We start from the raw sequence: 21561 nt of genomic DNA on the forward strand, positions 1-21561 counted from the left end.
AATGGAGGATGAATTTGACCACGCTTGATTTATGGCCGTGGTCAATGAAAGTAAGGATTCGAGAAAGCATATTGAACAAAAAATATACGTAGACAATGAAATTCTTCGTTTTTTGTTATTAAAACTTTCTCGCTTGTCCTTTGAAACGATTGGAAATGAGGGGTTGCAAACTGAAAAAGAAAAAAGTCAACCATATCAAGGCACCTATGTGCCATTAGTGCTTCCCCATCATCCCTTGTCTTTCAGGCTGAACTTACAAAAGAGATTTTAAAAATTAACCCCTCAACTTGCCCATGTCAAATCAAAATCATGAAAGCATCCCTTAATTGAACCTTACTTGAAATGTCGAACTTGAGACTATTTTGGGTTTCCTTGTAATTTTCCTTGTGGCTGAACTCCTTCTGTACAACCAGGATGGTTAGCCTGAAATCTGAGGTGTTCTCGGGCGCTGAGACGTTTTCAATCCAGACGTGGAGACTCATGTCCAACTAGTCTCGCATTACAAGAAACACGTGAAGAAGCCAAAGGAGGGGAAGGCGGGCATGAGGGGCTCTTTGGCGGATGAACTTCTGACTCTCGTCTCGTTTCCGTGGAATTGAAAGGGGAAAAATTTCCCGCTCCCTCGTTTCAGTCACCGAATGGTCGACGACGAGTGGAGATTGGTTTATGTCCATTGAGTGAACTATATCGAGAGCAAGTGTCTGTACACCTACATATCATGGGTGTTTTGGAGTGATAAAAAGTGCTTATTCTCGACAATACACTTTTTCGGTCTTTGGTTCGTATTAGTAAGGGGAAAGGGCTCGACAATACAAAAACAAGAAACTTGTGGAAGGCTTTCTTTTCTTTTCTTCTTAAACTCTTTGTTAATGGACGTGTCCAAATTGTCCCGTCAGAGAGGGAGTTCTTTTAATTCAATTTATTTCAAAGACAAAAAAGTTCGTTGGCCAACCAACATATGGCGGATGAGTAAATGGAATGACAGGAAAACGCGGCAGTCACTCTGATGCGCCATTTGTTCGCATTGCACGAGCAAGAAATTGCCAAAAATGAGCCAATAACGACATCCTCGCATTAGCCTACGGGCCGCAATACTGGATTTGGTCTTTTGCCATTTGTTCACCAAAATCGATCATTCTCGAGCCCTTTTTTTCGTTCATCCTCAACCAGATCCTTGATCCAAAAATACAGGGATAATTGGCGTGAGAGAAACTTATTCGTTCAATATGTCATCAGTGTTGCCATCTAGTCAGTCTTCGGCCAGAACGCCACGTCGGATCATCCATCGTGCATTCGTGAACAATATCAAAGATCCTCGAAATACCGGCATGATCTCGCCTGGCCTAGGAGATCCTTCGCCTTATTGCAACTGCATGGCCCCAAATTTGGTGTCCAACAACTTTGTCACTTTGCTCGTGAGCATGCAGTACCTATTGATTATGTGTGGCAAATATTGTGAGGACAGGAAACCCAGTGAGGCCACGTCAAACTTTCTACTGAAGGACTTACCCGAGGCCATCAGCTCAAACACAATCGATGAAGAGACCTCCAATCGAGTGACCTCAATCATCGAGAGTGCCATCGATCGTCTCAGAGGACGAGCCAGTGATGCCATTGCTCTGCCTCAGATCGACGAGGAACCGGTCACCAATCGCGTCAAGAAATCTAAAGGTGATCCAGATTTTGCAACTTCCATTTAAAAGCGCGGTTTGAGACTGACGTACATACATGAGACGCTTGACAAGGGCGATTTTGATGTCATCTACCCGGTTTTTATGTCCAAATGGGATAATGATTGGCTTCAGGACATAATTCACAGTTGTCCTTGTGAGGAAAATGGCTGTTGACACCTGTGACCAGAGTAGTTCATGTTTTGTCATTTCATAACCAGAGGGTTTTGTGGTCTTGTCGCCGAGATTGTTCGCCAAGATTTGTCATTTTGTCTTTAACCCTGTTTTGCGTTGCATTAAGACAATGTCGTGATTCATGCAAGGATGCAATTACCACCAGTTTCCCTTGTTCTCGTTGGCAATCATCCTGGAGGAGAAAATGAACCAAGCAAACAATGGGATTCTTTTTATGGGTTCAAGGTTTCCATCGTTCCATTTTGAGTCTTCCCAACTTAGAACAAGTCTGCAAGTGCATTGAAGTTGCAATGAGAAGCTAGGAAAGAAATTCAACCGAAAAAAACGTTCGTTAGAGAGATTCACTTTCCCGAATTCAAGCGTGTTGTGATTGGCTCTACTTTCGCTCAATTGGAGGGGTGGATCTTTTCATGTACCATATTGCATGACCTCCTCGTCCAAGTCTGATTTGAAAAGATACTCTTCAATGGAGCGTCTGATATGCTTTCAATCTACGGAAGAGGGTTTCTTTGGCTTAAGTATAAAACATTCTGTGGGCGAATGAGCAGAAGGTTATCCAAACTGATAACTCCCAGATTTGAGATCATGATGATGATGTTGATGATGGTAGTAATGCAATAGTACTAGTTTTTTTCCGCAGAGTCGTGTTGATGGGAACTGGCTTATTGAATAGGACGCTAATCTGTGTAATCAGATGGCTTCTAGGCTTCTTGGCACTGGTTAAACACGCTCAATTGGCTCTTGCCAAAGGCATTCCAGCTCGCTTAAGACATTGGGAGGAGCACGTCCAAGGACCTGTTCAATCTTCATTGAAACCAATTGCAACACATGCACATACTCGTTGAAGACCAGGGTCCTCATGACCAAATTCTAAGGACTCGATGAAAAATCGAATCTCTGGGAAACGAAAACCTCTTGACCGAGATTCGAGGAATTGCAATATCAATCAATTCTCCCGCGAGACTCTCCGCGAAAAGACTTGAATATTTCACAGCTCCTTCATTCTCCCACGATTCGTCAATTGAGTTCGATTTTTTCAGGATTTCTTTCAAGTGCTTTGGTTTGGTTACATTCCAAGTGGCACCTTGAAAGGCAGCAATGCAGTGTGTCATAATTTAACGGATGTCCGATCATTTAGGTTGAACTCAGCGTCTCCTCCCCACGTTCAGAATCTAGCTAAGCCAAACTAATCGAGAACGGAGCAAATTGAAGTGTGGAAGTGCTCTCCACAAACTTTTTGTGATCGAGCTCCATCCAACTTCTTTTTTGTCAGAGTGCGTCAGAGTGCTAAAAGATAGCCTTTGGTTATTTGGGTCATGTTGGTATTGTAGTTAGTATCGCAGACGAAAGTTAGCCAATGCCAACCAAGACCGGTATGACAAAAATGGCTTCCTTCGCCATCGATGTGTGACATAATTGGGAGTTAAGTGCATACAAATTTGGCCTCTACATAAAGTGACACAAAGTGCTCTTTAACCGGATTGTAGCAGATGATGCGTGATTGCTAGAGATAATTGGCTGGCAAGCATGATATTTAGTCAGTTTTTACAATGTGGTCCAATCATCCCGAGAGACCTTGATGTCTGAAAGTCAGGTCTCAACTAATTCTTAAGATATGGCAAGATGATGCCTGGATTTCTACCTAATTGTGTCTGGGCTTCAAGGGCGGATCAATTATTGTGTTGTCCTTTACCGTATATCATTGGTTTTCCTCGTTCCGTTCCCAAGCCTTGAATTACAAGATTAAATAAGACTTGGGGCGAACATTACCGCACAAAAGTCGAATGAATGACACATCTCTTTCGAGCTTTCAATGTGGCAATCCAACCAAAATTAGCTTGAGACGTGAGATCGAATCTCGATGTTTACTCATCCACCCACAGAATCCTCTATGATCGGTAGTAGTATGACATTACAATGGGGAAGCACATTTTCAATCTCGATTCTCTTGATTTAAAGCGATATGACACAAGAGAAAAGAGGAATGACCAAAATTTCAGATTTCAAGATGGAGTCAATGAATGGTATAGTTTTGCCTTGGCCAGCCAAGTTTGGATTGCCTTGCATGACTTGACAAATAGGCGACAAGCGGAGAAGGAAAAAAAGGATTCACGATAACCACTCAGGTGTCACTTCTCAAAGGGTTACTCCATCCTCCGATATCGTTCCTCACCCTACGTACGGTTGTCATGATCCTTGCAAAAATAAATACCCCGCGAAGAAGGTGAAGCGACGACGAAAGGCGGCAACCTCCAATTTCAAAGTCGTTGATGAGAGTCCACAAAAAAACGTATCTCCCCCCCCCCTTTCCTTCGTCATTTGGAACAATTAAGAATCATAGCACACACACGCACACACCAATGGCAAGCTCCGTGGTTTTCAGGTGAAAATGGCCACCACAAAAAGAGGTGCCCGGGGATGTAGACCATGACCGATTTGCTAACTACCTAGTACATAGAGAGTGGCTTGCTTTGAAATTGAGATCAGATAGCATCTTCTTCCAATTCATCCTATTCTCTATGGTCAAAACAAGCGTGGGATCGATAGGAAGAATAAGAACCGAACCGGCATTGATTCATGGCGTTTGCACGCACTTTTAATCAGGAGTGAAAGTACTGTTTGGAAGACCAATTTTGGACAAATTGTCCAGTCACCAGTCATCAGTTGGGATAACAGAGGAAGAGAGAAAAGGGTCTCTATTTGCTTTTCCGACTATCGTTATTCATTGCACGTCCCAATAGAATTCCATGCACACGCAATGCGTCTGACACAAAGCATTTTGAAATAAGAGCCAGGCTTTGTTCGTTGACAACCAGACACTTTCAGAAATGATTGAATGCTAACGTTTGCTTTTCTTCCCCTTGTTCTGCTTTTTAGGCCCGGATTTGTCCGCAGCTGGTTCGTCGAACTTCCGCACATTCCGCGCCCTGACCTGTCCCACATATTGTTCCAAGGATGTGGATCCGGTCTGTGGATCCGACGGAGTGATCTACAAGAATGAATGTGACATGAGGAAGCGGACTTGCAATCGAGGTAACGATTTGGCCACAATCCAATTGATCACTAGTTTAGTCATTTGCTATTATTCATGAGATTCAGCGCTGAGATATTTCAAAAGAAGACTCAAAACGGGAGACGAAAATGATGGATCGAAAAGTTTCAAATTTGAGCTCAAAGTAAGGGGAGGGAGGGGTTCAAAAAGAGTATATGAAAATACTACGGGTATGAGCTGGACGTTTCTCCCAAAATAAGCAAAAGATTCGAGTCATCTTGAAGTCGACACAAATCTTGTGAGATACCATGGCGGAAAAAGTAATGTTACTTTTCGAGAAGCTTTTGTTTAATTAGGCAGTGACTAATGTTGGTATGGCGTGTGCTCGTCCCAGAGAACAAAACTACTTGAATCTTTTCATCCATCTAGCAGAAAATGATGTTGAGTTACGTACTTCTTCTATCCGCTTCATAACGGTTATCACAAGTTCTGAATTGAGAAACCAAACAAAACAAAGAGTTCATTAGTAAAATTGTCTTGCGCCATCTGGAACGACGCAAACGGTATTTTAGTTTCCTCCTTTTGGTAATGGGAAGTCCAAGGCTTTACCAAGTATTTTGATCCTACCCCGGGATTTCAAAGGAGATTACGTACCACCATTCCGAACAGCCTCCCTTCTAATGATTAATTAATCCGACTTTCATCCGCGACATCTAGCGCAATGTCATGGAAAATAATCATTACCCTACTCGCAACCACCCTGGCTGAGAAACTTGAAAAGCCTGACAGGAAAGAAAAGATTGGCATCATCCCGAAAAAACGCGCGCTTTGTGTGCTAACGGAAGCCATAAAATTCAAGACTTCATGCTCTTAATCGGAACGAAGTGGCAAACCTAATGCCGTGCTTCCGCTCTAACCAGATTTCTCAGCTTTGCCACTTGACACTCCTGAGGTCGTCGTTCTCAAAGAATTGAACTAACATCAGTACGTTTCTCTCCCTGTGCCAGATATTGACGCTGTGGACCTGGATCAGTGCTCGGTTCCCAATGGATCGAGATGCGACCACAAATGCGACAAGGACAAGGATTTGGTTTGCGGTACAGATGGGCGAACCTACTTGAACAAATGCTTCCTTCAGGTTGAGTTTTGCGAGTAAGTCGTCGTTTATCGAATACCATCCAATAATTGACGACAATGGGGACAACATACTTTTCTGTTCATAATAAACCCCTCGTAAATTATCTGCACAGGCAATTTTCTGCCATGAAAAAGGCGGAGAAATGATCTCAGATTGCATCTTGTCCCAAGGCCAGGAAACCGACCATTGTGAATAAATGAATAATGTTTTGCTGATGAAATTGAAGTGAAAGTGGGTCTGCCTCTCTATCATAGCCTGTGTGGTCCTACATAATCAGTGTGCAGGACAATGCAATTCCAAAGGCAGACCAGTAATCACGAGCTATGAGCCTTAATTCACGGGGATTTGATTTCAGACGCGGTATCGAGTTCGCCCACTACGGATCGTGTGTGAACACGTCCTCGAGTTCCCAAGATTACTGTCCCAAATCATGCTCAATCTCCAGATCCGTCCTCCAAAATGGACCTGTTTGCGGATCAAATGGCAATGTCTATCCATCCGAATGCGAAATGAAGATGAAAACTTGCGGGTAAGGAAACTGAGGTTGGGTTGACCCCAATTAACCTTGCGCAATTCGCTAGTATTTACTAAATTTTGGCGCTAAACTTGAAAAGAACTGATATGCTCCGTTGATCTTGCATGTTCGGAGAAGAATGTTTTAGTAACGAACATATTTCAAATCAGAAGACAAAATGAAGTCACGATGGTTGTTTTATGACTTGACCAATAAAAGGCAACGACCGTGGTCATTGCTGTGGGAACGCCTCTCGTAAAAGAGAAATAGCGCTAATAAAGAGAGAAGATTACTTCATTATCGGCTACTATGTAAACCGTCTTTAATCAACCGGGACTGACCTTCGAGAATGACATGAAAATCTAATTGATATACCACTCCAATTTCTAGACAAGGCGTTGTTTCTGTCCATCGGCGACATTGCCAAACCACGAAGCATTGCGATTCTGGATGCATGAGGATCTCAAGGTTGACGTGTGGTTCAGATGGTAAACTCTACAACAACGGATGCCAGATGCTAAGGAAGAACTGCGGGTACTTGTCCAATTTCCTAGAGTGTAATTCCACCAATTATAGCGCGTTCTAAGCCGATCTAATTGTTCAATTTTTCATCTCCAGCAAGCACGTATACGATGTCCCTGTTCCGTTCTGTTTGAACAAGTTGTACCGAACTGATTGTCCCGGAGATTGTTCGGATCAACCTGAAGACCTGGTCTGTGGCAGTGACGGAAACGTCTACCGAAACGATTGCGAACTCAAGAAAATGACATGCGGGTAAGTCACACAAATAAATTCATTTTAGCTTTACTATTGAAACATGGTTTCTCCCCAGATTCCCGCTGACGAGATATGAATTGACCATCAAAGTGGACATGTCTCTGTGCATGGAAAAATTGGGCAATTGCAATAAGATGACTTGCCCTGAGGCTCAAGAACCTGTATGTGGTAACGATGGCATGACCTATGACAGCCCGTGTTTCCTTCGAAAGGCCACATGCACGAGTGGTGTACAAATGGCCCATGAAGGCCCCTGTGCCGATCTGACCAAGGAGGATGAGTGCCCCCAAACTTGCCCTGAAGCTAAATCGGATGAATTTGTTTGCGGATCTGATGGCAATGCTTACAGGTCAGTTCATAAATAATTCATAAATAAGAAACATTTGAACCTTGAACATACTCTATACTTCAGTGCCTATTAATAGGTCTTTATGCTATCACAAGATGTACATAAAGTAACTTTGGTTACTCTTTCAGCTCTGAGTGTGAACTCAAGAAAGAGACTTGTGGCCAATAAGTTGTGGTTGCCCCGAACTCTCATTGCAAGGCCACTCAACACTGCGACTCAAGCATTGAATGTCCCAAGGCTGGCAAGGGCAAGGTCATCTGTGGTTCAGATGCTCAATTCTACTCCACAGAATGCGAGATGAAGAAGAAGAACTGCGGGTAAGTTTTGTGAAGCTTGGCTTAATATTTTGTCACATTTCTCCATTGAAGGAGAACGTGGAGGGCACCCTCACGGATGATCTACTTACCTTTTTGCAGCCGTCACGTGTACGTATCTCCAATGTCCCATTGCTTGAAGAACTTCAAATTCGTTTTCAATGGTTGTGGACGGGTGTGTCCCTCTGAGTACGATCCCGTTTGTGGCGATGATAACAAGACCTACTCCAACCAATGCTTCATGGAGATGGAAAACTGTCGAGCTCGATCGTTGGGTGGTGTGCGAAGGAAACATTACGGAAAATGCGGCGAGCCCAAACAGAAGGCACGATTCTATTTGTACAAATAGTTATGATGAAGATCGAATGCTACAAGAATATGAAGTCATCCTCCCCAATGTGACGACATTGATGTCGATGAATTAGAAGAAAGAAAAGTTGTTGGGACGTCCGTGAGCCAACCTTTCACTGCCAATTGTTACAAAAAGAACCCGTATAGAAATAAGTATTTTGTAGTTTGTACCAAACAAAAAATTGCTTTCAATCCCGATGGTTACCATCATCAAGAATATACATAACCAATTTTATTTTACATACAAACAAGTTTTGCTCGCATGAATCGTTTCTGATTCAATGTTTGGATCTATCGTCGATCATCACATGAATTGAAATCGGAACTTAAGAGGATCGTTATGGGATCTTCGATTACGGATCAGGTGGCCAATAAGGACTTCAATTGTCAAGGAGCTTGATCGAACGAGGCAAATGGCTTGACTTAACTATTTAGACTCTTGAATTCAGCATAGTTCGAAATTTGGAATATGAAAAGATACGATGGGAATAATGGCTTGTTTATCCAAATGACCTTGTCCTAGCAACAGAAAAAAAACCTGACTGAGATACCTGAAATTGTTGGGAACTAAAAACAGGAGTTATTCATTCATTGATGAAAGCAAGAACAATGATTTCGAGCTTGAATCCAAAAACGGGATTCCAATCAACGATAATAGCGTGTTGTTCCTCATAAAACAGAACTTGCTATCAGATTATCATTATTGGAATTTGAATTTTCTGCCATTGCAGCTGGTCCACGTCTTTTTCAACCGGCTCCTATGGCTTGAAAATGATTTGTTGGAATTCGCTATCGAAATCAAAGGCAACTAGAAATTTACCGTGATTTGTTTTTTTGTTGCTTCTTTTTCTCTTTCATAATCTGCCCATTATCAATAATGGAAACGTTTGACATAAAAGCCCCCTCAATAACAACATGACAACAAACACGGCTGGTAATCCACTAATCCTGAGTTGGCCCACTATTGGGATAAGGTGCTAACAATCTTTTGGACTTAAATCCATTTTGACAAGAATGCCCCGTGATAAGACTAAAAGTCCAGCTGTTTTGAAGTATTTGCAAGGTTACTCTAACTTGTTGGTATATGAATTTAAAGTTAAGTAAAATGAATATCTTTTTTGTTTTGAATTGCTTGGGATCCCTTTCCTTATAACGGTAAAGAAGTCCGCACAAAAATGAAAATAAAAAATGAAAGAGAAAGTGTTCAAATACCTGCACAATACGGGTTTTACTTATTTGAGGAAAATAGCTTTATAAACGCTTACATTGGTAGCTTTTAATATTGGAAAACAATGTTGATGTATCATGGTATTTATTTTAGATGCCGATACGTTGGGTACTGCACAAAGTCATGACTTTCAGCGTCAATGAAAGTGAGTAAGATGATATCCATAACTAAATTTACTGTGGGCCTGCTACTTCTCGTTCTTATGCCTCTTAGAATGAAAACTCCCTTGACTTTAATAATAAATGATTTCTTAAAGATAAATTATGTACGCAAAGAAGCTTGTTTTGTTTGATCGCTAAGCAAAGAGGCGATAGTGTAGCTCAGAGGTCCAATGTACAGCTTTCGTGAATAAAGTAATAATTTCCTTCACAATTATCATGGGGTCAAACTAGAACTGTGCAGGAATTCGACTCGGTCTCCGAATCCGATCCGAACGCAACATTAGTATAAGTCCAGAGATAACATAACAATGGTAACTCTGTACAAGTCGATTGCCCAGCCGCATCTTGAATATGCCTCGCCCATTTGGTCTCCAATTAGTTCAACAGGTTTGCAAAAGGTCGAACAAGGTCGAACAAGTGGGACTGTACAATGTTCAGAGAAGGTACGAAAGGTATCTGATACTGTACGTTTTCAAAAGCATTCAAGAGCTTTGTCCCAACCCAGGATTTATGGCCAATTCTAGTGACCGTAGAGGCTTGATGTGCGTTTTGAGAGCACCTTCAAGTCTTTGAGAATCCAGCCTTATTCGATCGATGAAGTCCAACTCTCTTCTTTCTCGGGCTCCTTCATTGTTCAATTTTCTGCCTTCAAATATTCGTAGGGCTTATGTAGGCGTTGATCCAGTAGCAGGATTTAAGTCTGACTTGGACAAGGTTTTGACTAAAATTTCCGATCAACCTTATATTCAAAGGTTAGGCAGATCAGCCAACTCTAATTCGTTGGGCGACCATATAGTATATATAGACAAACGTTAAGTAAAATGAATAGAGTTCTCGTCTTGAACTGCTGAGATTCCAATCACAGTAGCGGTAAGGAAGTCAGCGAAAAAAAAACTGAATCTGAGTCCAATTTTTTTCCCTCAATGCGAAACAAATACGAAATATTTTTATTTCATCAGATTATAATCCGAAATCTTTGTTTAATCTAATCCAAATCTGATCCGAACGCAACATTTGTAATCCGAATCCAAATCCGTTTTTTTCAGCAATAATAATATGAGAATTTCTTTTGCTCCTTAAACGTTAAGAAATTGAGTAGTAAACAAACGTTGTCAAGAAAATGTAATAACACAAAAATATGCAAGTGAGTCCATGTATGGAATAAAAATGTTATTTTAAGGTTAACTGAAATCTCTCAAGATTTTTCATTGTTTTCCAGAGGGACGCTGAATGCAAACAGCACTTCATATTCCTCTTACCTCATTGCCGAAGTAGCAACCATATTACCTGGATTGATTGTACGTCTAAATATTTCGAGAATGATTAGCGTTTTTCCTTCCTCTGTATTTTTTTGAAATATTTCTAGAAAAATAACCATTTAAATTAAATCAACAAAAACGAGCAAGAAAAACAGAGTGATGCCACCAAATGATATATTTGACAATTGATTTTGAAAATAAAATTGTTTCTAACTTTGCTTCTGTTGAAAAACTCATCATATAAACCATCTTGATGGCCTATAAGAGCCATAGTGTTTCAATTGTAATACTATTGAATATCATTGTTATCAGAAGGGTGCAAAATGGTTAATTGATAAGTTCGATATGCTGAGCTATTAAATTCATTTACCCTAATAATGACACTGTAGACCGCAAATACTTTAAATCCCTTTCTTAGTTTCTGAAGTGTTAGGTTTCTCTATTTGTGTTGGATTGTCACACAATTGTTGAGAATACCTTTGAAATCGTAGTTCTTTTCCCTGTTTGTAGGTTTAAAGTTTTTTTACTCCCCGCATATTTTGAGAGTTTTGAAAGAAACCGTTTTCAAAACGAATTTGCATATTTCTAGGTTGTCCTAAAATTTCAGATTTTTCAATCCGACCTTTCCATTCCCTAATTCCGATATCCGATGCTCAGCTCTAATTTAAACCTGGGTGCCGGAAGTTAACCTTTAAGGGAAGGAAACGAGGTGAAGTACTAAGCGCTATTTCTTAGGAAAGAAACAGGAAATCATCGCACATCAAATCATACACCATGCAGTATTTACAGCCATTACTATCTTGATTTGGTAGAACTTACCAACCATTGTGTTCTTCGTCCTAAGACATAGTCCCATTTTCCCGTTCTTTCCTTTATGTGAGAAACAAAACAAAAAGAACGTATTCACCACAAATATAATGTGCTCACCGTGTTCGCGGTTCAGCTTTCATGTCCTGAGCGTGAATATTCTGTAATGAAAACCGGTTTTCATAGGTTTATCCTCGACTCTCAACAACACAAAGTAAACCATACATTGCTGATGGAAACTATATGTCATAGCTCTCTGTTGTCTGTCAGGTGGTTGGATGGTAAGCTTGCACTTATTGTTGAAAAAGGTAGATTTCCACCAATCAAATCTGAATTGTTTCCGACTTAAGATCATAACTCCAAGACGTGTTAACATAAAAAAACTGTGAATTTGATGACAGTCAACCTTTTTGCATAAAGTTTATTCAAGTTCGGATTTCAAAAAGTTGATACAAACAATACCTAAAATTCATTTGGCTTGGCATGCCGTCTCACTTGAAGAAAAGCTAGGGCAATACCTCATAGTGCTCTTGCAGCCTGATAGCATGAAAAGGTGAACTTGACCATAGCCCTTGACCCTATCGACTTTTCGAGCCTCATTTTTATAAACTTCGGGCAAACAAAGTAATGGGCATTGAATAAATAGCTATTCCCCGGCTTTCTAAACGATCCGCCTCCGCCTCCTTCTCCTTGTTCTCTTTCTATCTCTGTATTGTACAGGAGCATGCTTCTCTCTCTCTCTCTCTCGCTCTTTCACTCGTTGGTGTTCCCTTCGCGGATCCAAGCCTTGAGCGAAGCGAACACGGAGAGTGGAAAAAGTACACCTCACAGTTCCTTTAGGAGAACTAAGGTTAAAGTGCCATGGTGAATGACGAGAGGCTGTACACTTATACACATCGCCTCGTACACTCGGCCTGTGCATGTTGTTTCAGAGGCATGATTTCATCCATGATAACAACGCTGAAAAACTTCGATTCGCTCTAGGAAACACATCTCGTTCCACATTGTAAACGGTAAGCAAAGCATGGTTTAGAAAATCCAATAATTCCGTGCCCTTTCACGGGTCAGGAGCTTTGAACTCTCTGGGCCTATCTAAATCAATACCGGCGTCAAAGACGGTAATGGGCCTATTAAACAACAAACCTCAAGGAAAGCCCTCCACCTTCGCAGGCTCGATTTATGTGACGGCTACAGCCTATGACATCCGTTTGGGCACTACGGTATTTACGGTTGAGTAATTGAGCCTGAGCCAAAATGTTGAGGGCAAAAATTGGAGGATTTGTCGATTCTGGGTCAAAAAGTCGGCGAATGTGGCCAATGTCTTACTTCCTGGGGAATGACGCAAGCGCTTTGCAACTAGGGACAGGAATGTGGAAAGCATTGTTCCGACATTTTTATCGGGACCGGGAATGAGAATATTGCATGCCCCGCTGAATGGAGCCAGGAAGCTCCGATACATGCGTGAGAGATGATCTACTACAAATGGCACTTCATGACAAGTCCTACTCCCCTCCCCCCAAAAATGTTGATCCAGTAGACCATATTCAAAATGGACATCACGGCTTACTTACTTCCTGCGAGGCAAAATGAAGTAATGCGATTGACGTTACAACGAGTGAGTGTATGTGAGTGTGTAAGTGTTAGTGACGTTGGCGTTGGAAAATGTGCAAAGGGTCGGATTACAAACCTGAGTTGGCTGACATTCCAGGCGAAAGATCATGGGATATCACTAATGAGACTCGGCGATCGTGGACATCCGTGTTGATACTTCTTGGGAATGTTAACAGAATTGTATGATCTCTTATTTCTAAAACAATCATTGAGAGCTTCGATCCATCGTATTGGTGTTCTCATTTTCCCGATCCTATCAAGTGAAGAGCCAATAATCCTAGGGGAGTTATGTACCACATTGGATCGCACTTGATGAACTTGGAACAGAGTTGACCCCTAGAGAGAAAGTACATGATATCGAACACGAACCTCTGGATCAATGCGTCTAAATGCCCACAAGCTTGTCACGTCCCATATGGCATATTCTACACGTATTTTTCAACTACTTCATGTTACAAACGACCGATTGAGTTTAGGTATCAAAACTAAGAAGCGGGTCCTCACACAATTTTAGATCCTGTCAAAGATCAGCAAACTTGTCTGTAATCAACGGTGAATTTGCCATGGTAGTTACAACACAAGGATGTTGAAGACGAATCCCCTTATTTAGGTCGACTTTGTTTTATTTAATCATTATTTTCCAAATGAAACTCTCGGAAAGAGGGTCCGTTGTCGTTTCTTGCTCCTATCAATTTTTCGAAAGCGCTCTCGTGACTAAAAACTCTCCGTCAGGCCCTTCAGATTCTATACGGTTGATTGGTGTGTTCAAGATATCTGGTTTCTTCTAGGCACACTTCCATTCATTGATATCAGGACACATCTTGAGGAATTCTAGCGTGCCACGTAACCACAAGCACATCCCACAAAAGAAACTAACAGACAAGATTTGACATTCCTCCATTTGCTTCGCCAAACATGGAACTCATCTGTGCTGTTGATCCAACTGTCAAAGCCGGGATGCTTTAAGGGCAAAAAGCCGATAACTAATTTCCTTTGCAAGAGATCAAAGGAAGAGGCAATGCCGAAGAAATCTTAATTGAAAACTATCGGAAAAGGCTGGCGAAAACCGAGAAACAGACCTCAAAACATCGTTATAAATCGAAATCTGGAACCCATCGGCAGATAAGCTCATCATCCTCACGTGACCAAAAAAGTATTTCTTCTCGAGTGATTGGATCCTGAAATGACACGAAGCTCGGCGCTTTCTTCTTGAATACGGCGGGGGTTTTTTGTTCGAGGATTACAGACTTAAGACGACGAGGCTTCCTCCGTCAAGTGCTATGACCCGGAAAGTTGAATGATCGAAAAACCTTACCATACTCATAAGAAGGCGTCTTGAAATCGCTTTGTCAGAGCGATAACAAAAAGCCAGTTACTGCTTCCATTTGTTTGAGCAACTTGGCGAAGCCCGTCACTCACGAAAAATCACCGAACGAACCAGTTGGAATTTTCGTGGATCATCGTGAACTCGGATCAAGCGAAAACGATTGACTACAGTGCAGAAGATGTCGATTCGTCATTTGTTTTCGCCACTTCTTCGGCGACTTTGTACCTCAGATAGCCCAGATATGTCCTCAACTTCGGCAAACCCGTCCTTGTCTCAAGACTCAGATTTCCCTCGAGGCCAAAAATTGGCTGGAGACCAGAATTTCGCCGAATCACCGGCCTCAATCATGGAGGAGATCAGAGGAAAACAAGACGAAAGTTGTAGGAACATCGCCATGAATACGTCATCAAGTCGATTTGAAATCATAGACCCCAGTCCGACAACGATTGAGACGAGAACAGAACCGCTTTTGGACAGATCAAAACAGCATTTCACGGACCTTTCCAAGGAAGTTATTATGGAGAATCAGGAGAATGTGGAGCCTCAAGACAATTCAGATCACAGCAACTCGGGTAAGATAACCTCATTTACATGTAAATGAGCTTATTAATAAATGTACGTAAAGCTTGGTTGAAATTGAATCATTTCTGAACATTATTCATGTTTCGAGCCCATAAAAATGTATAAGCCTTGCGAGATGTTTCCGATCGTCAGAACGTTACCTAACCGCTGGGGTGGTCACGGGATTGTACTACAAAAGCCTGAATACGCAGAGAGAATGAGCGTAGTCCACATGTAGCTTTACTATGGAAAATAGCCCGATCAGAACAGCTGGAGTTTCTATTTCGGGGAAAAGGTCCCTTTAGTAACGTACCAGGGACTCCGCACGGTTTTGGTTGACGTTTTCCCATCTCCATGGGTTCTCTCTTTGTACCACCTACTATCGGTTGTAATCATCAAGCCAAGCTTTTTACGACATGACAGCCAGTCCGGAAAGGTTGCTCTACCTAAATCGAGAGAATGCACGCCGAGCAATCGAATCTAGCACGTCAAAACAAAATATAATTGAGTGAAAACACAGCCCGTAATCAATCTTCTTTGTTCCAAGTCTAAAGCTGAGTGTACGGCAAACGAATTTTCGTTCGGTCATGGAACTAAGACTTGTCCATGAAAGTACTTCATATCTAGACCAAATGTGTTGTGTTGGTACTAGAGATCATGTTGGGAGAACACTTAGGCAAACAATTGACCAAGGAAAATGCAACGCTTCATAGACTCTCCCAAAGCTTGTGTTGACTTAAGTGATTGCTTTCTTGGGGCCCTCGGGATCGATCACACACCCGGATCGATCTCACATCCCATATGAAACCGTCTTCCATGGATGCACATGAAATACTTAAACTGACTCTAACGCGATCCCTTAGCCAAATTCCCACCTCGCCTTTTAAGGATGTCAGGGTCTCGTGCATCATTCATCAATGTTGAGATCACACCCATTTTGACAATTCACAAAAAGCTCTGGCTTTCTCTCAAGCAACACAACTGTAAGTCCTGAGCGAAGTTCATGTCAGCTTTGAAAACCTCAAGGCTTTGAAACACGCCTCCGAGTAGCATAGACACATGTATGACGTTCTCCCTCGTCACTTCCCATTTTTCGAGGTGGAGCCGGGTTTTAAATGTGAAAAATGATCCTCATTGCAGACTTACGGTGCCACCGGACAAGCTCCGAACCGTCCTCTAGTGGCCGATCCAGTCATCGGATTAAATCGGCCTCAGCTTCCCCTCCATCCTCGGCCCGGACTTCATTTCAAAGGCGTTCTGAGCGCAGTATTAAACAGGTGGAGTCGAGTCCACCTTTACATTCAATCGCTTTGGCCAACCGGATTCGAAACCGTCAGAATAGTGAAGAGGTTCAGCAACTTCAACAACAACAACAACAAACACACGAAGGACACTGCCCAGCAGAAGGCGCTTCTCTTACAGCCCCATTTGGCCTTGAAAGGGTCAAAAAGGTGAGAATAACCTTGAGTGAATTACCACTTGCCGGTCTTGACTTTTGTTTATCTGCGTTGCGCCATTGCCCTTTTGGATCAGGGTTCCTAGTCGTGTTAACTGGGCGCCAATCTCGTCTGGGATCACATTCATCCAAGGATGTGTGGCCACATATCATTCGAGCAAGCTCGAGTTGCTTTTTCTTCGGAAATATCTTGGCCTCTTTGATAAATGAGGATGGCCTGTACGTAATCATGTTTCATTTTCCAGCGCATTTATTCGAAGTGGCTCAAGCCCTGAAGCTCTTTCCAAGGAGGACGCGCGAAAACGCATGTTATCCTGGCGAAAAACGACCAAGCTCAGAAAGACGAAACCAACAAAAAGATGGAACAAATACTTGAGGATTGTTTCGAAAGCATGTCTCGAATTGACAGAAGTTGAGAATCCACCCCAAACGACATCCGCATTCAGGCCTCAAATCCATTGTGCTTCCTTTAAGTTCTACTTGTCAATGGCCAGCCTGCCGACATTTGAACGAATTCTGTGTCAAACCCAATTTCATCGCCAAATGCAAAATCATTGTGTTTATGCAAAAGACCGAGTTATTCAGACAATTGATCAACTGAGCTCTCTTTAGATTTGTAAAATATTTTGAGAAGTAAACCGAATTTCATGATGTACCATCAACATTAACGTCACAAAACATTAAGTCTTCCAAAACTCTCCTTTACATCATTTGGTGCAATTTATGCGTTATGTTGGATTACGAGTCGGCATGGTCAAAAAACCGCGTCAAAACAGAAGTGTAAAGCTTTGGGATTTCATACTACTGCACCCTCTGGTTCTGCCATGAAGGAGAATGCAAAAAAACAAGCCAAGATCGAAATAAACTTCAAAGATGCTACCCTGAAATCCGTTGGTCAGAAAATGCCGTGTTCAAATCAACTAGACAACAATGTACTTACAAATTCTCATATCGTATTCCATCTGTGTTGCTTTCTTTTCTTTTTTTTGTTTTCTTTCTCTTCTTTCTTTTCATTACTTACCAATACTCTTTATACGTCTCACCTGATGTCTGAGTGGTTCTTTATAATAATAATATTGTTATGGCATACTTAGGTATTTAAAGCAATTTGCTAAGCTTGACTCATATTTTTCTAACAACATACTCTGATTCCAGTGGTTCAGTATCTGAGCAGTAATCTAAGACTTAACTTCTGCAACAATCACAATGTTGTTAATACAACAGCTTTGATTTCCCTCCTAAGTAATCAAGGCCTGGCCAGTAGGGACACTTCAAGTTTGGATGGCTGGTGTCAGGGTGTCCAGGATAGGTACTGAGATAACAACATGGAAGGAAAATTCAAGTCTCTCCAGAGATCACCAATTTTTATACCATGGAAACCTACTTGTTATTACTGGAAATCGACTTCAGCCAATGCCATTCCTTGAGTGTCCTCATTGGGCTGCTGTTTTAAGGTTTTGTTTGGATAAAATATGCTCATCCAACATTGTCCAGTGTGTTGTCTAATCATTGTTGTCCTAGGAAAGAAATGCCAGGCGGGATCACAGAATTGCCAAGTGCAGACATATGTTAGGGGCGTCAATCTCTGATCAAAAAGTGAAAATTCAATCTTTTGGCCCAAACAAGATCAGTCAAAATAAGCCTAAAATGTATAAGAATGTGAAAACGGACCAACGATGCAAATAAAGGTCAGGATGCAAAAAGATGCAATTAAGGGTCCAGGATGCCAATAAATGTTATTTGCGTAAGTTTGAGAACACTACTGTTGACAAAATGTTGGCACCAAATATTTTTCGTATTTTCTGCATATCTTTGTCACTTGCCATGTATTGTCATCTTTAGCAAATGAATGTTGGACTTATATGTCTTAAAAACGAACGATGTCCTAAATGTCGAACAATTTTTTCAATGAAGATTTGGAAGCACTGGATGTGCTAAATCATGGTAGTTCTTGGCTCGATTATAGCTCAGCCTGACTAGTTCACACATCTGAAATCCGATCCGGTACTTTACACGTCTCTCATTTTAGACATAGCTTGCATGAGGGCATTATTAACCATTTTCGTACATTTTGCCGGCATCTCATTAAAAATAGACAAAAGAGTTTCTTAAACATGGAACAACTGCGAAAGAGGGTTGTGCCAAACTTGACAAAGTAGAGATTGCCGTCAAAATTGCCAATAGTTTCGGCATCCACTGCACCAAGGGTTACAACATCAATAAGTTCCATGCCGTAGTAGAGCATTCTCCACGTTCAGGCCTAATAGGGTTACTAGGGCTCCAGAGGACTCCAGTTGAAATTGGAACGAACGAAATATCCGAACACACATTTGCAAATACTTATCGAACTTTCCATTTTTTAGAGGACTACACCTATATCTTTCATAGATGAGACTGCTCAATAACTTTACCTCCATTATCTACGAGTGGAGTATTTAAAGGAGTTGACCAAACGTCATTGAGCGGAATTTCATTCCGTTCAGGCCATATTACTCTCAGTTACCCAAGAGTAGATTCGATGTAAGTCCTTTGCAAGGCTACTGGAATCTTGGCCATTCCTACAAGAAACTAACTTTGTATCGTCAGCATATGAAGAGAGACTGGCAGTAATACTAAACTTTTGAAGTGGGACACTGAATATTATAAAAAGAAGAAGCCTTATTATGGAGCCAGGGAACACCGGACTTGACATCATGAATGTCACTATGGAATCCCTTGACCTTAGCAATTTGCTTCCTATCGTGAATGAAGCTTCTTATCCAATTGGGAATCTTGCCTTGGTTCCCAATGTCATAGAGTCTATTCAACAAAAGGCCACGATCTACTTTATCAAAGACCTTGGCAAAATAAATAGACAACATCAACTGATTCTTGGCTCTCTAGTCTCTCAATGCTCTGCTCTATACGTTCAATCAGTTGGGTAACCGCGTCAAAATGTGCTCAGAACCCATGCTGACTAGGAGGAAGAACATCAATGGACTTCAAAAAAAACTCCACAATTTTGAACTTCATGATCTTCTTAAAAACTTCGCAATATTCGAAATGAGAGAAATTGGCCTATAATTATTGAAGAACGACTTATCTTCCTTTTGAAAATTGGAACAATATGAGCTACCTTCAGAGAAGAGGGGAACTTGCCCTGGTCCAAGATGCAACGCATCAAGTACGAGAATATAGCAAGAACCTGTGAGCATCTCATCAGAAAACTGAGATATCACGCTATCAGGACCAGGGGAGCTCGACAGTCTCAACCCTTGATGGCCGCTAATGCATCTTGATCTATAAGTATGAGATCATCAAATTGCTCAATTTGACTAACTACATCAATCTGAACAGCCTCGTCATAAAAGCAATGAAACATGAGCTGTTGCTCTGAACTCAGTGGCGTTGAAAACACACTGGAGAACTGATCTCCAAGCATGTTAGCCATAGTCTCTACATTGTTGATGGCTTCCCATCAATCTCAAAAGGCCCACAGGGTGTTTCATTTTTCTCTTAGAGTTCGCATAAGAGAAAAAAGCCTTCGATTCAACCTGACCTCCTGAACCACCTTACTCTCAGTTTGTAAGTGGTCATTTTCGATGGAGGCCTCAATCTTACCCTGAACTACGTCCAACTTTATTTGGAGACTACCCACAATGACTGGATTCGAAATGCTGTTCAGCCTTTTTGCTAGTTTGCAACTCTTTTGAACAAAGTCTTCCTATATTTTGGATTTTTTTGCATTTATGCATGCATTTAAAACTGTATGGATTAGGTGCTTAGGTAAAAAACCAAACCTAATTGAGTGAATGAATGGCAATTCCCATTCATTCACCTACACACAAACACCACGAACACTACACGTGCACAGCAACCAAGGAGCAACAGAGGAAGTCACAACTTGGTTCGAAATTCCTGGGAGATAAAAACAGCAGCAAATTAAAATGCGTCTGTTCTCAGCAAGCTCCAAACAGTAATGATTTTTTAAAAGTTACCTATTTTTACAGTTATTTATTCGAAACCGGAGGTAATTTTTTTTTGTTTAATATCAATATCATGAATTCTATTGTGGTTTGTTATTTCTAGATCTCGAAAGAAAGTTAAGGCCTGAAGAAATATTTTCAAGCTCTTTTGAGTCAGATTTCCAAATTTCTCACTTTTTAGGCGTTGGATTTGGAACTGATTTACATTTAAAGCATCAAAAGTTCTTTGTTGGTTTTCTTTGAATCCCATCTTGATGTCTGAATATTCTGAATCGACACCTTACAGCCAATGGCATACGTCGATATCACGTTCTAATGTTTGACACTAGAGTGAGCTAGAGTACCAACTTCTATAAATATGGACTGTGAAGGAGCTTCCCGCCAAATAGGCCTGCTCTTGGTCATAGCAAATCTGAGGCACTTTTCGAATTAAGGAAATGAAATAAGAAACGAGGATCTCCTCAATGGAAGGCAAGTCATTTTTATGTTATTTACCTCTAAAGCTGTTCTTTTCAAGGTTAAGTTGTCAAAAGCTTATGTTGTTGACCAAGAGCAGGCCGAAAGTTCGAACTTTTTGGTGTGTTTACTATAAAACTTGGCCATATCTCCTAAGTTCCCTAGGGATAGTTTTGGGCTCAAATTTGACCAAGCTCATCTATGCAACCAGATATTGTGACCACATGAAGTTCTAATTTGGAATAAAGTGGGCAGTTTAGGAGATAAGAATTTTTTTACTTCAGTTCGCAGTCTACATCTCTAGAAGTCCGTGTCCACAGAGATGTCCCAATAAAGTGAAAGGCTGGATGCCTTAGAACTGAAGTTAAGGGTAGAACAAAACGGCTTGCATGGCTACCTAGCCATGCCTTGCTCACTTGTCTTTTCTCCT

The 21561-nt window shown here is 41.3% G+C and overlaps 2 protein-coding genes across 5 annotated transcripts; both read left to right on the top strand.

Annotated features, from left to right (window-relative positions):
• The first annotated feature begins 461 nt into the window (after positions 1-461).
• On the top strand, positions 462-8535 carry LOC131883094 (agrin-like). The gene is given in 10 exon segments (XM_059230441.1): positions 462-788; positions 1171-1671; positions 4743-4898; positions 5865-6009; positions 6351-6524; positions 6900-7043; positions 7128-7283; positions 7342-7635; positions 7764-7952; positions 8052-8535. Coding segments are annotated over 9 exon segments (1950 nt in total). The 5' UTR covers positions 462-788; positions 1171-1226; the 3' UTR covers positions 8299-8535.
• A 3965-nt stretch (positions 8536-12500) lies between these two features.
• LOC131887631 (uncharacterized) lies at positions 12501-17548 on the top strand. Of its 4 annotated transcripts, none has more exons than XM_059236274.1 (4): positions 12501-12768; positions 12926-13370; positions 14155-15265; positions 16395-17548. In XM_059236274.1, the coding sequence occupies exons 3-4, from the start codon at positions 14872-14874 to the stop codon at positions 17084-17086; spliced, it is 1086 nt and encodes a 361-aa protein (XP_059092257.1). In that variant the 5' UTR covers positions 12501-12768; positions 12926-13370; positions 14155-14871; the 3' UTR covers positions 17087-17548. The 4 variants fall into 4 exon arrangements, with proteins under 4 accessions (XP_059092257.1, XP_059092274.1, XP_059092248.1 ...); XM_059236291.1 differs by having other exon boundaries at positions 12926-13216; XM_059236265.1 differs by lacking the exon at positions 12926-13370.
• The last annotated feature ends 4013 nt before the right edge of the window (positions 17549-21561 follow it).

The sequence above is a fragment of the Tigriopus californicus genome, chromosome 1, assembly GCF_007210705.1.
Source record: "Tigriopus californicus strain San Diego chromosome 1, Tcal_SD_v2.1, whole genome shotgun sequence".
Classification (NCBI taxonomy): Eukaryota; Metazoa; Arthropoda; class Copepoda; order Harpacticoida; family Harpacticidae; genus Tigriopus; species Tigriopus californicus.

Excerpts from the sequence above, each read along its gene's own strand:
- LOC131887631 (XM_059236274.1), top strand. The coding sequence starts at position 14,872 with ATGTCGATTCGTCATTTGTTTTCGCCACTTCTTCGGCGACTTTGTACC. Across the intron at positions 15,266-16,394 it reads TTCAGATCACAGCAACTCGG|ACTTACGGTGCCACCGGACA; the intron begins GTAAGATAACCT and ends TCCTCATTGCAG.